General features: G+C 43.1%; 1 protein-coding gene across 7 annotated transcripts in view; it reads left to right on the top strand.

Moving 5' to 3' along the window:
- The window catches only part of Mipep (mitochondrial intermediate peptidase), a 125,998-nt gene that overhangs the window by 24,980 nt on the left and 81,533 nt on the right, over nt 1-19,485 (top strand). For 6 of the 7 annotated variants that reach the window (XR_012436291.1, XR_012436292.1, XM_074043742.1 and 3 more), the window contains 5 exons: nt 1,959-2,011; nt 13,892-14,045; nt 15,278-15,355; nt 17,318-17,522; nt 18,538-18,647. Coding sequence is in view for 5 of the 7 variants with exons in the window: in XM_074043742.1 (XP_073899843.1) it covers nt 1,959-2,011; nt 13,892-14,045; nt 15,278-15,355; nt 17,318-17,522; nt 18,538-18,647 (600 nt within the window). In the remaining 2 variants the exon portion in view is untranslated. The remainder of the gene's footprint in view (nt 1-1,958; nt 2,012-13,891; nt 14,046-15,277; nt 15,356-17,317; nt 17,523-18,537; nt 18,648-19,485) is intronic. The other variant, XM_074043741.1, reaches the window with a different exon arrangement.

The following is a 19,485-nucleotide window of genomic DNA, read 5'->3' as shown; positions in this document are numbered from 1 at the left end:
GCAGCTGGGTCACGGGCATGCACCACTAGCTCCAGCTTGTCAGGACAGTCTTGCTGTTTTCTCTAGTCTGACCTTGAACTTCAGGTCCATCTCTGCCTTCCCATGTAGCTGCGAACCCATTTGGTTTTCTGGCCTTTGTTCTGTTTCCCTCAAAACTGTCCGGGATTCAAACTTCTTAGTGATGTGCCCAGCTCAGGGTTAGGCGTAGAGTTTGCACTCAACACTTATTTGAACAATGAGTGAATGAATGAAATGCCATCGGAGAGTTTTCTGGACAGCAAATGTGATGAATCACTCTCTTCTTTAAATCCTCTAATAGCGCCCTTTAATTCTCAGATTTTGCTTCAGATTTCTTTCCATCTTCCACTGAGCCTTTCAGAATTTGGCCTGGGTTCAGGTCTCCAGTCCCGTCTTCTGCTGCTCCCTAAGCTGAGTCCTTGTTCTGTGCTGTCTCCCAGTGTCTATGTGATATTGTGTACTTTTTTTACTTGCTTTGCTTTTTTATTCTTCAGTTCTGACATTTACATGTCAGCCTCATAAATCTGGTGTAGTACATAGCTTCCACTCCTTCACAAGTACTGCTCATTGGACTGTGTCCCCTCCTTCCTCACCTGGACTAGTTGCTTCCATCTCTCAAAACTTAATGTGGGCTTTCTTCCTCCAAAACATTCCTGTCTCTCCATTGTGATTTAAATACCCTTCTTGGAGTCTAGTAATCCCATGCCTTGCATGTAATAGATTTTTTTCCTGTTTAAAAAGAATACTTTTCCAAAGGGCTAGTCGTAGATGCCACAGCATCACAAATGTTTTCTCACATAAAGTCATTTTCCACCCCTACATCATCAGCTCTATGCTATAGGAACCATGTCTTCCTTGTTTGTGGCTTGGGAGCCTGTATTCTGGCATCTGGAGATCGTGCATTCTCTTCAGATAGAGCAAACATGTACCAGCAAGTGAACCCCAGGGATGGAGGTCCATGCTCTTGTCCCTGTCCTTTGGGCACTCACGGGGAGGAAGAAAGTAAATCAGCCACCCAAGATGGAAGTAAGATTTTGTAATGTGGGAAGGAACCCCTGGTTGTTCATGGGGGAAAGGCTGAGCTGGAGTCCTGAAGGGCAGTGTTAATGAGAGCAGCTGACATTTATTGAGTGCTTATCCAGTGCAGGAGTTATGCCTAGTACATTCAGCAGTTCTATTTGGGATGTTCAGGTGATACATTCAGCAGGTGTTTACTGAGTGACTGCCGTGCGCCAGGTGCTGTTTAGGTTCGAGGATATAACAGGGAACCATGCAAACAAATCACTGCCCTCATGCAGCTTGCAAGCTTGACTCCACAGCCTGCTCAGCCATTTCTCACCTGGACATCTGGGTGCGGGCCATCCATTCAGATGGTCAAGCTTTCCTTCCTTTCAGGATTCCTTACAAATCATCAAAACAGCTCTTAATACTTTTTTTCTGGCTTTTTCTTTGCCAAGATAAAGTTAATTCTGCCCTAGTTACATTTTAAATTATTGCTTTCATTTTGAGGATACACCATAGGCCTCCTGCTTAGACTTAGAAAGAACCCAGTCTCACCTTTAGTGGCCTCATCTATCTGGAATGTTTTATGGATTAACATGTGGGTTACATTTTGTAAAAAATTTCATCATGGCCATTTTAATTCACTAATGTTGGCTTTTGTTACTTTACATTTTAAAATAACATTTGTTTACCTTTCCCCCAAATTCTAGGGTTATGCTTTATTTATATAATATCTCTCTATCCATTGATTATAGAGAAGTCAACTTCTGCCAGACCATGAAATTTTATAATTTTTTCTGACTTATGTTAATAATAGGTTGTTTTCATTCTGTAAGCTGGCTGATTTATTACAACTGGTTTACATTTTATAAGCTGGCTCTTACTGAAGAAAATTGTGAAATCAATAGCTTTCGTAACAGTGACTTATTCCATTGTAGGAGTTAATGCCTTGGGATCCTCCCTACTACAGTGGAGTCATTCGTGCAGAGAGGTAAGTTCCTCCAGAAATGCCATGTGAGAAGGAAAGAGAAGGCAGCATTCAGAGAGGCGTGATTGTGCACTGCTCTTGTCCTCCAGGTGTCCACACCACAAACCTCAGGCTCGTCCCTCGGCCAGCACAGTCGGCTCTGACCCACCGATGGTTTTCAGCTGCGTTGCAGAGCTATGCTCTTAGTCAGGCGTCATGCTTGCTCCTCCCACAGCCCATTCTGGCCTGCTGGTGTCCTGTCCTTGTTCTGGTGGACATGCCACTGCCTCACAGTGTTCAGTGTGTTTTGTCAACACTGTTCCAGAGCTCTGAGGAACACCCACTCTGGGCTGTCAGTATAAACAAACCTAGATCTAAACCAGTAATTGGAAATCACTGTGAGAAGCAATGAGGAAATGAGATTTTTTTTTTAAGAAAGAAAATGTCATAATGTTTTGAATAGCATTTTTTATCCAGGAGGTTTGTTGAAAGCATTGTAGCCCTCGAGAGGTCTTTGTAATGCACACTTGTTGACAGAGCCTTCCACTCTATTCCGTGCCTCATTGAAATCACCAGCTATCACAATAAAACCCCTTTCTACGATTAATATGCACTAATTAAGAACATCAGCCAGGCGCAAGTGGCTTATGCTTATAATCCTAACTACTTGGGAGACCGAGATTGGGAAGATCGTGGTTCAAGGCCAGCCTGGGCAAATAGTTGATGAGACCCCCCCCCCTTCCATTTCCAAAATAATCAGAGCAAAATAGACTGGGGTGTAGTGGCTCAAGCAATAGAGTGCTTACTTTTTGCAAGCATAAAGACCTGAGTTCACACCCCAGTCCTACCCCCTACACACACCTCCCCCCCCCCCAAAAAAGAAAAAGAAAAGAAAAGAAAAGAAATCACCAGTTATACTGGGAACACAGTGCAACCTGCGTAGTAGCCATATACTGCTTTGGCTTCTTTCAGTTAAAGTTTCAGTAATTGTTCATTTCTTTGTCTGTGAACTCAGTAAAAGAACCAGGCAAAGGGATGTGGCAGGAACTCTGAGAAAGGTTAAAACCTATTTAAGCTGTTTATAGGCAGATGATTGAGCTGTGGTGTGAGGTTGCAGTTGTCTTGTTTGACAGGTGTAGGTAGAGTAGCACAGGTAATAGGTGAGAAAGAAAGGGAAAATGCAGTAGTTTGGGTGTGAAGTCAGAGAAGTGGAAGAACGTAAAGATTCCAAAAGCCTTGTTAAGTTCATCTACTTTCAAGTAAAAAGACTTAAATGTGTTGTTTTTGACACGAGATGGGAAGTATAGCTTTCCTTGATTTGAGCTTTCTTCAGGCTAACCCCAGGAACTTGTTTTCTTTTGTCAAATACTTCAGATTTATTTCACATTTCTTAAATGTCTTCCTAAAGAAGAAAATGCATGTAGAAGTTGGGGAGAAACAGTGTATTTGGAGATTTGGCAAGAGTGGTCTGGGAGAGTGGTGGGTAGAGGACTGGAGGTTACGCGTCCTCTAGTTTCAATGCTAGATTCTTCATAGAAGACCAGAACTAATTCCTCCAAGTGTAAGAAATATATATGAAACAATTTCATTTGAAATGAAGTTTTAGTTTTGAATAGGCAAGACACTTAACATGGTTCAAAAGATCAAAACAATGTTCAAAAAACGTTCACTAAGAAATGCAGATCTCATCCCTGCCTCTGCCCCCAGGGGTCATCATTTTAAAGTTGTTTAATCTACCCTTCTAATGTTTTGGCTTAGAATTTGGGTTTTGGCTTAATGTTTTGGGAACAATATTGCCGCTTTTTCTGCCAGTGACTAATTTCAGTGAATCATATTTCGTTTATGTTGATGCTGTTGATGCTATTTCACATTAAGATGTAGAAAGTGGGATTCAGTGCTGTCTGCTCCTTGTTAAGACAAATTCTCCAGATCTCAGGAGCATTCACGTTCTACATCATTCGCAAAGCCCTCCTTGGTCACAGAAGTACTTGGTTTGGCGTGTGCAAATTTTATTTGTTGCTATAGACATGGTGATTTTACATTTTTAAAAAGTAACTGTGAAAACCATCAAAATAATCAGAAGTAGAAAGAATAACATGAATATCCCCCACCTCTTGGATTTAATAAGCATCAAGATTTTACTGTATTTGCTTCGTCTATCCTTTTTTTCTTTTCTTTTTTTTTTTTCCGTTTTTTTCCCTTCCTCCCTTCCCTCCTTTCTTGTTACTAAAGTACTTTAAAGTAAACCTTAGAACTCCTGGCATCTTAGTCTTACGTACGTATCATGTCTCTAAAGAACATGGACAGCTTATATCACTCCAATATCATTATCACCTAATGTAATAGCAGTTGGTTGTCACCATCTGATATCTAGTTTATATTCATATTTCTCTTATAGTATGTGTTAGCCAGTTTTCCACTGCAGTAACAAAATGCCTGGATAAACAACTAATAAGGAGGAAGGGCTCAGTTTTGCTCGCTTTTGGAGATTTTAGTCCATGGTCCCTGGCTTCACTGATTTTGGGCTTGTGGAAAGGCAGCATATCAGGTGGGGGGCACATATGGGAGGAGATATTAGCCTCATGGCAGCCAGGAGGCAACGAGAGGGACAGTAGGACAGAGTCCCAACATCCCCTTTCAGGGCATGCCCCAGTGACCTAGCTTCCTCCCACTGGGCCCCACATCTTGAAGGTTCCACAGTCTGCCAGTGGTGCCATGGGCTGGGGCTAAGCCTTCAACACATGAGCCTTTTGGAGGACATTGCAGATCCAAACTGCAGTGTATCGGGTCCACTTCTTCCTAGTCAGCTTTTTGGAATCAAGGTCCCCTCAAACCCTACACAGCTGATTTGGCTTTTCTGTGTGCTAAGTCTATTACAGCAGTTCCCATACCTGATGTCTCTTTCATATCATCAACATAATTACAGAAGAGACCTTAGCATCTGCCTTGTAGTTTCCCACCTTCTGGTTCATCTGGCTGTTTCCTTGTGGTGGTGTCATTTCAAAGTTGTCCTCACTGGCTATGGGTCCTGTAAGTGAGGGGCTAAAGTGAAAGACTCAGTGTTTAATATCTCCCACTTTTGTTAGGGTCACTTGTAGGGATGCTGTGTACTTTCTCATATCACACCAGCAATCCTAGATTATCTGTTCCACCCCCTACCCCCCACTGGCAGTGCTGAGATTGAGTCCTACATGGAGTGGGGCCTCCTGACCTCTGCATCCTGCAGTTGGGGTTTCCTTCTCAGCTGGAGACTGACCTGTGTGGTGTTATTGGCAGTATGAATGCATACAGATCCCCTATAGTGTTATAGGGTTCAACATTATAGCCCTTATATGAATTAGGACATCTTCCTTTTTAATTACCAATTTTCAAATAAGGATTTAACAGTTTTCTGAAATGAGCAGTAAGTAGTTTTGGCTTTCTGTTTTGAAAGTGCTGTCTACGATTTAGTGTTCATTGACTTAGGGTGTTTCAGTCCCTTGCAGTCATGGTGGATAATGCCAGAGTTGTCCTAATAGGCTGTGACACCAAAGGGTCAGGTGCTTGCTCAGGGAGACCTGGTGCTAGGAGAAACAGTTGCCTCTCTGTTCTGCACAGTAGGGGTGGTGATTTCTCCAGGAGCTTCTGTGGCTTAGGGAGGGGGCTGAGGTGGCTGGTCTGGACATTTGGAAGGGACTGGGAAAGCCCTGGGCAGCTGTCGTCAAGGCCATTTGCCTTTCATCGTCCTTGGAGATGAAAATCCTGGGGAGAAAATCCTGCCTTCTTTTCTCTCAGCTGCTACCTGTTCCTTCCCACTGGGGAATCCCACCCCAGGACCCAGGGCAGCATCTCCCACCCCATCCTTCCTACAGCAGAAAAGCTGAATGAGAGTGAGAGTTGCAAGTAGAGGTGTCTGCTGTCATAGATGTGGTGCCAGCCTCTCTGTGCGGATCCTGCCTGCTGGTGGCACCTCAGGGTGCAGTTAGCATCTTTTCTCCCCTTAGTCAAGTCTGGTGACTCATCTTCCTGCTATTCCAGGACGTGATGAGTTGTACTGTGTTTAGTGTGGATTCTGTTAATCAGGATTTGCAGTGAACTCTGCAGCTAATCTGTACTGTTTAGGAAAGTTTTTCTCTGACTCCCATGGCTACAGGTACCCTAGACTTTTTTTTAACCTACCTGCTCTCTGTCTCTCCCTAAGGGTGTGAAGATGCACACAAGTGCAGGTAGTGTGAGGTGGCTGAGAGGGTCCAGAGCAGTCTGAGCTTGACTGAGCTGTGCACCCTTTTCCATCCCTGGAGTCCTGGATACCCCTCTTTCTTCTGCACAGCGTCTTCCTTCTCCACCAGGAGCCTCATCCTTCCAGGGCCCCCTCTTTGTAGTACTGTAGCCCTCTCTGGGCTGCTGCTGGAGTTAGCCATAGCCTTGTGTTGGTGCTCCTGCTCCCTTACTGCCTAGGCTAACCCCAGTGGTTACAGAGTCTCACTCTTTCTACCTGGAAGTGTTGCTTGACACTAGCACATAGCTGATGAGTGCTTCCTGCACTTCCATTATAGACAGAGGCAGCTTTGAGCAGGAGGAAGGAGCTAGATAGGAACCTCTCTGTGGTTTGCTTTACCTGTGCTGCTTTCTAATCATGATAATAAAAGGGCTGCAGTTCACTGGGTTCTGGCCTTTCCCCAGCAGCCATGCCATGCTGTCTTTGTGCCTTGGAGCCTGAGAAGTACTATTCCCATTTTCCTGGTGATGAAACTGTTGCTCTTCCCCTTAAAGCCAAGCAAGCTGCTGAAAGCACAGAATCAGAAAAAAGTGGAGCCAATGTTTTAACTCCAAGCCCAGAACTCCTCCTTTCCAGTCTGCCTTGGACTGTCACAACTTCTGGGCCTCAGTTTCCTTAAGTGAAATTAGGCATTCATTCTTGTTGTTAACCTGCCTCACAGAATTAGGAAAGTAATAAGGATAAGAGAAGGGAGTTGTTTTTTTTTTTTTTTTAAGTTTAGCATGGATTTATTTGGTAAAGCAGGAAGAAGGGAGTAAAAAGAGTACCCCACACCAATCTGAATGGGTGTTTACACAGATTATTTAAGTGTAAATATATTTATATTAATATGGAAATGACCCAATTATTGAATACAATAAAGATAAAAAAGAAGAAGAAAAAAAAAAAAAGTACCCCAGACATGTAGGAGGTTGGATCAGGAGGCTGTAGAGAGATTTGTGATGGGAAAGTGCTTTGCAAGCTGCAAAGCACTGTGACAATATCAGATAGTATTATGTCAGACCACTGCAGGCTTTGCTTCACCAGTTACTCTGACTTTACCATCACCACCAGCGTATTCCTTTCTGTTGGCTTCTTCTTCGCCCACAGACCTTCGAACACATCTCTTATCTCAAAACACAAATGATTGCATCTTCCTTGAGCCTTAGAGATTGTGGTCCTCACTTTTTTTTTCCTGGCAATAGTGCTTTATTCTGGATGCTTCTCTTTCTAGACATGGTAGTCTCAGATGTAGCCCTACCAGACTATTGGGCTAGTTTCTCAATTTTCAGCTGCCTTCATTCATAAGGTTCAACATCCCTGACACCTGCAGTGTTTGACAGGAAACTTCCTGTTTCCTAAACTTCTTTCTTGAGCACAGACCTTAAACTTCCTGCTCCCCACTTTCTCATCACCACACTTATTCCAGTTTTTACTTTTGGGTGTTGATTCTGGATCTTTTACTCACCATTGGGCATTTTGCAGGGTGAGTTCTGGGCAGTAGTGGCCACGTGAGGTCAGCAGCCCTGCCCTCTGCTCTCGGGCAGGAGAGCAGTCTTGGGATGTGTAAGAATGACACAACTACAGTGCTTCCTCTCGTACCGCTCGGCTTCTAAGGAGCATCTGTGAGAGGGTCTGCTTCAGTACAACTCCCAGACCATCACGAGATGAAAAAGAAAATTCAGCCTTCTCCTTGTTACTGTTGCCACATTGGGATTATCTGGCAAATCCTGTTTTCTTTCTCTATGTTTCCTATTGTAATGTGGGTATAATGATAACTTTCTGCTGTTGAATGAGACGCAAATAGTGCCACAGTGAGGGCTCCAAGTGTCAGTTGCTATCATCATGATAGGGCCATCTGGCTTTGATTGGGATTGTTTACTGTTTATGGATTAAATGTAGGGAAATGGACACTTTTGTGGTATTCCACCTTCTCTTCCCATAATAACCATGCATTGTTGTATTTTTTAGGCTCTTTCCTATATACCACTGTAGAGTAATCTCACTAAAGCCCAGGAGTTCTTCATTTTTCTCTTCTTCCTTCTAACGGGGGCTACTCTCACGTTCTGTGTGATCTGGGGGAATCCTGTTTGTGGTGGCACAATAAAGGCCAGTGGCTGTCCTCCTCTTGCTGATACCTAATGAAATTAACAAAAAGAACACCAGTGTATCTGTGTCTGCATCTGTACCTAACAACAGAACAAGTGAGGGCAATCAACAGATACTACTAAAATCCATGAACCAATGAATAATGCTTAGGTTTGTTTTGTTTTGTTATTCATGTATGCATACATTGTTTGGGTCATTTCTCCACCCTGCTCCCCTCCCTGACCCTTCCCCCCAATGCTTAGTTTTTAAAAGAGATGCAGATAACCACCATAGGTGCTAAAACACAGACCATAGAAGTTCCAAGTTACTAGAAAGGGAAAGAAAAGCAGCCCAGATAGCCAGAGGTGGGGGGAAAATACAAGAAGCATAGCTGAATTACACTGGCAGGAGTGGGACACTTGGCTTCTGGCGCTGTGATGGGAGTGTCATTGTCAGCTGGGACAGCAGCTGTTTGGGGAATATGGCAAGACCTGTCAGAAGGTTTGAAATCATTTCCTTGGATTATCTTACAGATGGACTTGTAGGCTTGCGCAGTGTGACAAGACATCCACGGTGGCATTACTAAAGTGCTTGGGTCTGGTAGGAATGGAATCAGGTGGACCCAGAGCTGAGCTCTGGGCGTGGGCATGTAGATGCACTACCATAGTGAAGTTAGGATTAAAGCCTGCTCCCCTTTTGTTATCACCGGGGCAATCGCAAGAAAGTCAGTGATGAGGGACCATTCCCCTCTGGCTCCGCTGTCCCTGGCCTCCCTCCCTTGACCACGTGCACCGCAGAGAAGGAGATGGAAGTTGTGCTAAGTGTGCTCCAGTTGATTCCGCACTTGGGAAGAAGGATGAGGTAGAGCTTCCTGCCTGAAATGGGAAATTTTTCAAATGGTATTTTTATGAAAAAATACCAAAATATGAAAGTACACATGTTGCTTGTGTATTTTTAGTTAAAGAAGGAAGTTACAGTCTGACTAGTGTGAATGTTGTGATTGTATTTGTATAAAATTGTCTTCGGATGTAAAACTTGGTAGGGATGTGCATGGAAAACACCATAAGGGCTTCCACATACAAAGTGACTAGGGGACAGGATGGTAAGCCAGGGAGAGAAACAACACGCTTTTTTGCCCTTGGCATACTTCTTGCTGTATGAGGTGGTGGTGCTCGGGGTTGAGCCCAGGGCCTTGTGTGGGCTGAGCACATGTGGCTGTCCCACTGAGTGGTTCCTTTTTTCAAAAGCAGGGAATTTGTATCACTACATTTCTTCACTGACATTTTGTGCTAGTACCGGTTGCTTTTCACAGTCATAATTTCATTCAATGTGGACAGAATTGAGGTTGCACTTAGAAGTTGCACGACTTACAAGCATGTTTTTCTTTGTTCAAGTTAAATTGTTTCCTTGAGTGATGCCTGACTGCCACACATGGGCATTAGGTAGTTTAGGTTACAGGTTAATAAAATAAACTGTGTTGCCATTAGCTTTACTAGGTGTATTTTCTATAAAATGTTACGTATCCATTATAACTTTTTTTTTAAGGCTGGTCTTGACCTCATAGTCCTCCTAATTCAGTCTCCCAAGTGTGGGAAATACACGTGTGCTCTATCATGCCTGGCAATTACAATCTTTTTTTTTTTTTGGGACTTGAGTTTGAATTCAGGGCTTTGCTTGCAAGGCAAATGCTTTGTCATTTGAGTCATTTTGCTCTGGTTACTTGGAGATGGGGTCTCATGAACTATTTGTCTGAGCTAGCCTTGAACCTCGAGCCTCCTGATCTCAGCCTCCCAAGTAGCTGGGGTTACTGTCATGAGCCCCGGTGCCTGACTTGGTGATTATAATCTTAAGAAAGTTCAATTTTAAGATATAAAGCTTGTTTTTCTTCTCTTACTTTTTTGTAGGGGTTATTTAATCACTTGGCAACAAAAAAGGTGTATTCAACCGTCTTTGATAATCAGATTAATCTAGGAAACGCTATGCCATTAAATTTTTGTTTCTGTTCATTCATGTTCTATCTACGGCTTGAACTTGACTTTATGACCTTATTCTTTACGTTTAGCCTAGGCTCCACATTTGAAGGTCCACAGCACCTTCCCATAGCATCACCTGTGCACCAAGTTCCTCCTACCTATGCCTCCCTTATAGCTGAGATCACAGGTGGACACCACCATGCCTGGCTTGTTATTGAGATAGGGTCTCACTAACTTTTTTGTCCCTGCTGGCCTTAAACTGTCCTCATCTACCTCCCAAGTAGCTGGAGTTACAGGTGTAAGCAATTGTGTCTAGCTTTTTTTATTTGAGACAAGGTTTTATTATGTAACCCAGTTTGGCCTTGAACTTGCTCTTGTGGCCCAGGTTGGTCTCAGACTTGAGATTTTCCTGTCTCAGTCTCCTGAGTGCTGGGTTTGCAGCTTGTGCCACCACACCTGGCTTCCCTGTATCTTTTGTTAAATGCATGGCGTGATGTACCAGGTCAATTGGCTTTTGCCCTCATGTTCATGTTTTCTGCTTGGGGTTGCTTGTGTTTACTCTTTGTGGTAGCTGTGGTTTTGGAGGCGAGCTTTCCTTTGGTGTCCTTGTTCTTGTCTGACTTGTGTTTTTGTTTCCCTAGAGATTTCTTCATAAGTAGACTTGACCTGGACCGCTCTCTCAGTTATATACCCTGTGTTGTATGGAGTGCTGTTGGGGACATAGAAGAGTGTGGGGAAAGGGTGTGTTCTGAGTCCAGTGGTCAGGTCTTGTCTGTTGGTGCCTGTGTGCTGGGCTGTGGCCTTCACAAGTGCTTCTCAGTGCTGGGAGTTTTGGAGGATGTTTGGTCTAGGTATTTCCCTTTCCAGTTCCGCTAGGTTTTGGTAAAGTAGTTTCCTTTAAGAACAGAATGAGTCAGACATAGTGATACATGCCTGTAATTACAGCTACCCAGGGGTGGAGGTTGGAGGAGCATGAGTTCCAGGTCAGCCGAGGCAAAGTCAGGGAGACCCTGTCTCAGAAACAAAAAACAAACAAAAGGACTGGGGGTGTGGCTCAAGTAGCAGAGCACATGATTGAGGTCCTGTTTCAAACCCCAGTTCCACAAAAACAAAACAAAAAACAGACATGCAAACAACCCCAGAATATTCTGGCATATTTCAAAATGGTTCCTTTTCTCCTGATGGAAATTTCTCTGGATCTGAACTGTGGTGAGCCAGGAGGGCTCCTGGGGATAAACTCGCCCAAGTACGGGAGTCCCTACACGATTGGGCAACCCTGGAGCTTTTCATTGTAAACTTGGTGCCGCCCTCCCCAACCACCAGGGGTGTAGTTTGTATAAAACCCCTGCCTCCCCTGTCCTCACACCAGACACCTGGGTGTCTTACCCCAGACTTTCTGTCTTCTCATCCTTACTTCAGTGCTTACATACCTTTACCTCTCACCAGAAAATAAATTCAAACCTCTTTCTCATCCTTCACCTCACAGCCCACATTCAGACCCTCAGGAGTTGGTTGTGAGAAGCCCTGGGCTAACCCTTTCCACCTTCTCCCCATTGCCACTGTGCCACAGAGCAGGTCAAAGTACTCTGTGGCCTGTAGAAGTGGCCCCCACCAGGCATCTGCTGACATTGCCTGAGAGTGCGGACATAAAGTGTGAGAATTCTGTTTACGTTCATTTTAGCTCAGCTTTTAAAGACGTGTCCTTTCTGTTTTGCTAGAATGATAGCATGTGCACGTAAGTTACAACCACACGGATGGAAGGCTGACTTCTCCAGAGTACCCTGTTGATGGAGTGCATGGCCAGAGGCTCAGTGACCAAGTACCGGCTATGCACAGGCCTAGCTCCTCAGTGCTGGCCCAGGCATCTGCTCTCTGGCCTGCCTGTTTGTTCCACTCTTTTCAGGCTTTTCCCCTTTTGTCTCTGTACCATAAACCATATCTTTTCTAGAAGTTACTGTCATACTTCTGCTGCTTCTTCTAGCCACCTCCCATCCTGTCTGTAAGGCCCTGCTTGGTCTCCCTCCCTCCCCAGTGCAGCAATCACTCTCTCCCTTCCCCTGGCTCCTGGTAATTCCCTCAGCACCAGCTATTAAGCACCTGTTGTATGCTCACACGTCAGACTCACTCCTCTGCCTCCTTCACTGTGAGCTCTGGAGAGACAGGACTCATTTTCCCCTTCCTCCACATCCAGGCAACAGATGGGAGGGAATGAGCAGTGAGGGAGGCTCAGATCACCGAAGTCTCCCTTGGTACCAGAGTTCTGCTTTTAGGAAAACTGGATCAGAAGTTGTGCTGGACATTTGTGAATTTCTGTCACCAAAATCTCATTTGTGCAACCCATGTTTACTCACAAAATCTCATTCATTTAGTAATATATTTGTGCAAACCTATTACACAAATAGATAAGAATGTCACAAATAATAAGAATGCATCATTATTATTATATACATATATTTTGTATATAAATTTGCTAAACTCAGTGGAAATGTAATGAGTATAATTTTCCTAGAGCCATTATTTTTGGCTATGGTTATTATAAATTTTGGCATGATTTAATGACTCAAAATGAACATTTGAATCACATATTTTGAATTTGCTTTAGTTTGTGTTGGAGTGTGTAGGGCATTAAAAAGTTACTTTTGGATGAAGGATAATTAGACTTACTAGTTATGTCACCCTCAATTCAAGATATATAACTATAAAATGGATACATTCAAATCTGTTTATATTTCAGGCATTTTTTCCCCATAAACAAATATTTCTCCAGATGAGAACTTTAAATTCACTTAGTGTACCTCAGGATTTTATTTGTCTAATATTTGTGTACTGTCAGTCACACTTTTTTTGAAGAATATAGCACACTCTTAAAGTGAAGTTTGTCGTCATAATTGGAAGCGGTCACGTTTTGAATACAGTCTGTGTAAAAGCATGTGCAGTGTGGGTGATGAGGTCAGGGAGCGAGTAAGTCAGAGAAAGATCAAGCCTGGGGGCTGCCATGTCCACCTGAGCCATGGTATCACTGTACTGTTAGCAATGGCCAGCATTCCATTCTTCAGAAGGTTTGTTGCAGGGAGGGGGCGGTGGTACAGGGATTTGAACTCAGAGTCTCATAGTTGTTAGGCAGGCACTCTACCACTTGAGCCACTCAAATAGCCCTAGTCCCATTCTTTGGGAGAAAGATGAATCTGAGCGCCCTCCAGTGGTGGAGTGCTGTCCTCCCTCAGTGTCTTCTGGGGCATGGTCCAGGATCTCAGGAAGCTCAAGTGCCTTCTATAACATGGCAATTGTATTTGACAGTCCCATGCACATCCTCTCATAGACTTTAAGTCATCTCTGCTGGTAGTGCCTAATACATTGTAAATAGTTGTTGTCCTGAACCGTTTAAGGAGTAATGGCCAGAAGAAACAGTCTGTATACGTTCAGTACAAAGTTTTCCCCAAATGTTTTCTGCCAAGGTTGCTGAAATCCTTGATGTGGAACCTAAGGATATGGACAGCCAGCTGTATACCTTATGTTTTGCATCCTCTTTTTCTAAGTTCAGTGAAGAGTTAACTGAATTTACCTTGAGAAATCACAATGACTGTTGCCTCTCTTTCCTTCTCTTAGATACAATATTGAGCCCAGTTTATACTGCCCATTTTTCTCACTGGGAGCATGCATGGAAGGTCTGAACATTTTGTTTAACAAGCTGCTGGGCATTTCGTTGTATGCAGAACAGCCTGCAAAAGGAGAGGTGTGGAGTGAGGATGTCCGAAAGCTGGTGAGCCCCGTCTGTGTAGTGCCCATTGCATTAGCCTTGCACTGGTGGAGGTGTTCCAACTGCCATGTCTGACTAGGAGTGAAATGTACAACAGCAGAGGTAGAAGGGTGAATCTTCCTAGATGCACCCGCATACATCCACTCGTTCCAGCTGTAGCAAACTTTGTCATTACTTCTGTGTTCACCTCAGTGCAAAGTGTCCCTTTCAGTTATGTCCAAAATCCAATCTTTTCTTTCCACCCGCCTTCCTGTGTTGTAGGGAAGTGGAACATTATTTTGTGGCCTGATTTATTTGGCTTCTCCCACAATAACTTTAAGCCCCGGTCCATCCTTCTCCTATAAGGTGCCCTGAATTTGGGATGTGAATAATTTTAATTTTTCCTCAGAACTGGAGGATTCTCCACCCGTGCGTCTATCCTGAGTCTGTGTGGTGTGGCTCGTAGCTGGCCTGCTCACCATGCTCTACTCATTTCCCTCTTCCATGTAGTGTATGCTGCTCCATTGCTCCTTGGCTTCATTTCTGAGCATGGGCTAGATGTGGTAGATGGATTGAAAGAATCTCACTAAGTACCCACTAAGTACCTGTTACTGAAAAGAGAAATTAGTAAAACGCAGAGATGGTATGAAAAGAAAACTGGTGAAGCAAGACTGACAGGACAGGGCTTCTCTCTGATGAAAGTCACCAAGTTCAGAGAAAACAAGGCAGAGACTCCTCTCGGCTGTGCCTCTTTCATAGGCTCCTTTTCAGAGAGAATAAGTAACTATTACTGAGTTTCATGAAAGCTGACCACTGCACTTGCTTTTTAATTCAGCAGTTGTAATTTTCAAGTGCATATATGATTGCATTTTAAGATACTATGCAGGGAAAATAATTTTGCTGCTAAAATTGTCCAGCCAGCACTTGTTCCCAAGTCTTTTGGGTTGTTCGACAACAGTCTTCTGTGAAGAGCTGTGGTTGGTACAGACGTGGTAAAGGACGTAAAGGCAGTTAGGACAAAGGCTTCACAAGCAGGTTTCCTCTCCTGGATGCAGGAATCCCAAATGAAAATTGCAAGAGATGGAGCAAAAGAGGACAGGGCAACGAGACAATCTTGAAGTACTGTGGGGGTACAGAGGTGACTACACATGTGTGCCTGTGGATGGTCATTGTACAGGGGGTTGAATGAGGGCTGTTTTCCATTTTTAGAGTTTCTGATGGTCTCGCTCACCACTAACGTTACAGCTGTTTTCTAGGCTGTCGTTCATGACTCTGAAGGATTGTTGGGGTACATTTACTGTGATTTTTTCCAGCGAGCAGGCAAACCACACCAGGTGAGCCTTTCCTTACAGACTGCTTTGCCTAGAAGTGACCAGCACTTGTACTAATGTGAACTTTATGTATCACTTTTATTGTTCTATAATATTATTAAGCAATTACTAAAATGGTAAATTTGAACCTCAGAATTGAAAATGATGGAGTCATGGAAAATGATGATGACAGCTGACGAGTTATAAACTTATTTTCACTAACCACTGCACGGGACCCTTTATACTTTCACACCTTTTAAGGTTCACTTCAGCCTTTTGAGCTAAGCTCCAACATTACGAGAAAACTAAGGCCAGAAAGGTTATATACTTTCCCAGAGGCACAGTAGAAGTGCTAGGCTTTGAACCCAAACATTCTAGCTGGAGCCCTGGCTCTCAACCCCTTTCCAGTCTCAGCAATGAACCCAGTTTAAAATTGCAGAGCCAGGTGGGGTGGTTCCTGCCTGTAATCTCAGCTATGGAGGAGATGGAGGTAGGAGAATTATGGTCTGAGTCTGGCTTTGGCAAAATCATGAGACTCTATCTGAAAAATAAACCAAAAAGTAAAAGGACTGGGGGTGTGGCTCAAATGGTAGATCAACTGCCTAGCAAGCATGAGGGTCTTGAGTTCAATCCCTAGTGCTGCCAAAACAAAAAAAAAAAGTAAGAAATTGCAGACAGTGTGGTTGTATGGAATCTGTGCCACCCGTCTATCAGCTCTTGACGTGGAACATGGGAAGCTGGTTTCCTTCCTTTAGCTGAATACTAGCATTGCCATCTGGTCAGCTTCAATAGTTTCATCCCACTTGCTGGGAGAGTCAAGAGTTCAGGTGATGAGTTACAGCAGAAATAATGGTATCTTAGTTCAAATAGTTATTCACAACTTCTACGGTATTCTCTTTGTTTTTCGGGTTTTTTTGATGGTATTGTGGTTGAACTCAGGATCGTGCACTTGCTAGGCAGGCTCTACCACCTGTGCCACTCTGCCAGCCCTTTTTGCAGTGCTTATTTTTGACACAGGGTCTCACTTTATGCCCTGCTTGGCCTGGACCACCATCCTCCTATTTGTGCTTCTCGAGTAGCTGGGATGACAGGCATGTGCCACTGAACCCAGCCCCTCTGAGGCAGTGATTTCCCCAATCTCTGCCTCCTAAGTAGCTGGGATTATAGGCGTGAGCTACCATGCCTGTCTCTAAAGCATTTTAACAGATGTAAGTTTAGGAAGGCTTTGTTACCTCTCTGGGCTGTGACAGGGTCACTTTCTACTTTCTGACAAATCACTTTCCAAGATGACTTGGCTAGTAGGTGTCAAAGAGGGGATCAGAGTGCAGGTCACTTGGCTCTGAGACCTGCTCTTCCCTCTACCTGAGTGGTGGCAGAGGTACCAGCTTAGTAATCAGCAGTCCTGACTCTCAGTAGTCAGCCCGGGCTCAAACCCAAGATGCAGCAATTCCAGCTGGGTGCCCTTGGATGTGGCACTTAACATTTCCAAGGCCCAGTTTTAGTTTTGTCACTTGCCTCCTTGGGTTGTTGTGAGAAGTAAGTAATGAGTGTGTGACCACGGTATAGTACCTGCTCTAGACTCCTGGCTTTAGATACTGGGGCCACCACTTCCACGTGGTCCGTTAGCAGACATGAAGTCCTCTGATTGTCTGACATGTAGTAGGCACTCAATGTAGTTGAGTCTGATATCTCATTTCCCGCCTACCGTGAACACCTTGAGCTCCTTACGGCTGTGGTGATAGCATCTGAAACAGCCTCAGTTCAGTGCATGATTTTGGAGTGGGTGAAAGAATCAAAATCAGGTCAATGTGTTGTTAATGTTTTAAAAGTTAAAATGTTAACAGAATAAAAAGTGTTGAGATAAAGTGACTATATCGACATAGAACAAGGTCAAGCTTGATCCTACATATTTCAGTTAGTTTCTTTGGGACTTTGCTACTATTTAGAGTACTGAAACTTTTGTCTCCTGTGTTTGCATTCTCAAAGGATTGCCATTTTACAATTCGAGGAGGCCGACTGAAGGCAGACGGAGACTATCAACTCCCAGTTGTAGTTCTCATGCTGAGTCTTCCTCATTCCTCAAGGAATTCACCTACTTTATTAACTCCCGGAATGATGGAGAACCTCTTCCACGAAATGGGCCATGCCATGCACTCCATGCTGGGACGGACTCGGTACCAACACGTCACTGGTGAGCTTTGAAGAGGGCTTCCATGTAATATAGTCCCTTAAGACATTAATATTTTAAATTGGAAAATGGGACCATTTAATAATGCCTTGTGGTCCTTTTATCTCTGATTGCCTTATCTTGTTATTGTTATATAACCTGAGATCCTTTTATGTTTTTTCCATCCTTGCTAACTGCTCTCATCAGGAATAGGTCTCAGTTGTCTGTCTTTTGAGTTTGTACCTTTTATACTTTATAGTGTTTTGCATGGCATTTAAGTCTGTGGCTGTGTGTGAGAATAAATATGTATCTCTGTAGTCCCTTGCACATGATTATTGAGTGAATAAGTGAATAATGTTGCTTCTTTATCTAAAGTAAATCTCCATCTATTTCATTAAAAACCAAAATAAAGTCTTTTTTGTTTTTCCTATACTCTAGACTTTCTTCTCACTACCATAAATAATCAGCACTTGACCACCTGGTAAACCATTTGCATACATTACTGGTTAACTAACTTTACATACACAGTGTTTAGGCAAAGAGAAGATATTTGCAAAGACTGGGTGGGCTGAACAGAATCACAAAATGACACGAAAAGTTCTCACAGGATTTATTGCTTTAAGGAATTTTTAGTTTAAAATGTTGATTTTTCTCACTGAATATTGACTTCATCTTAAAAAAGCAATGAATAGATAAATATAGTACTTTCAAAACAAAGGCATGTGATAACAGAATTGGGTCAGTTAAACACAAATGCCATATTGGTTGTAAGAATATTTTAATTTGCATTTCTTATATGGCCAATATAGCAGAACGCAGGTCTGTTTGCCATCACTTTATAAGGTATTTTAACAGCTAGGCAAATATTTTGTTTTACTTTTGATATAAAGAAAAATATGTAGGATTATAATAAGCTTTTTTGTGACATAAAATATTGATTTAATAAATGAAAGCTTCTGTTTCATCAAAAGTACAAATAAAAGGAAGGTATATATGTTGATCTAACTCATACCAGTTTTTGTTTTTCTCTCCACCTTAGGAACCAGGTGCCCCACTGACTTTGCTGAGGTTCCTTCTATTCTGATGGAGTACTTTTCAAGTGACTATCGAGTGATTAACCAATTTGCCAGACATTATCAGACTGGGCAGGTAGGAAGCACTAGCACAGGCTGAGTTTCCCTAATCCAAAAAATTAAAATGCTCCAAAATGCAAAACTTTTTGAGCATTGGCATGATACCACAAGTAGAAAGTTCCACACCCGCCCTCATGTAATGAGTCATAGTCAAAACCCAGGTGCACTAAAAACATCATATAAAATTGTCTCCAGGCTATATGTGTAGGTGAGTCGTCTGTGGAAAATACATGGATTTCTTGTTTGACTCTTGTTTTACTTATCCACCCATTTTGGATAAGGAATACTCACCGGTATTATCATATATACTGTCCTTTGGGATGTGATGATTGGTGTTTTCTCCTGTTTTTATTGTTTTCTGATTCTTTATCTTACTCTTCCTAAGCTGTAGAATCATAATCCTAGCATGTAGTCATGTGTAGAATAATGACCCAGCCTCTCTTTATTATAACTCTTCAGTCTTCCTCATCCTCTCACAGTGAGCACGGGCCCAGTTTTCCAGGTGAGGAATGGAGTGCATTTGGACAGACTGTCGAGCCATTTCACTTCAAAGACCCCCTGCTTCTCAATGCTCGCTCTCTTGGCCTTGGTTGTTATATGTGTTTTTTCCCATATTCTTAGCATCTTTATTGCTTATATGATGCTAAATCCGAATAGTCCGTAATTTTGAGGTTTAGATTCCGTTGGTGCTTTGTAACCTTAAATACTTTAAAATTAAAATGAGGGATGCTTTCTAATAAGCTAGCCACAAGGATGGATATTGACATTGTGCAGTGTGCTGTCTATGCATGTACTGGAAAATACATCCTCCTTTTCCCTGGGAACTCAGATCATGTGGAGCTATGTTAGGTCCT

This window comes from Castor canadensis, chromosome 10 (assembly GCF_047511655.1).
Source record: "Castor canadensis chromosome 10, mCasCan1.hap1v2, whole genome shotgun sequence".
Lineage (NCBI taxonomy): Eukaryota > Metazoa > Chordata > Mammalia > Rodentia > Castoridae > Castor > Castor canadensis.
The sequence above is the reverse complement of the archived record's forward strand: the minus strand, read 5'-3'. Positions and strand labels throughout refer to the sequence as shown.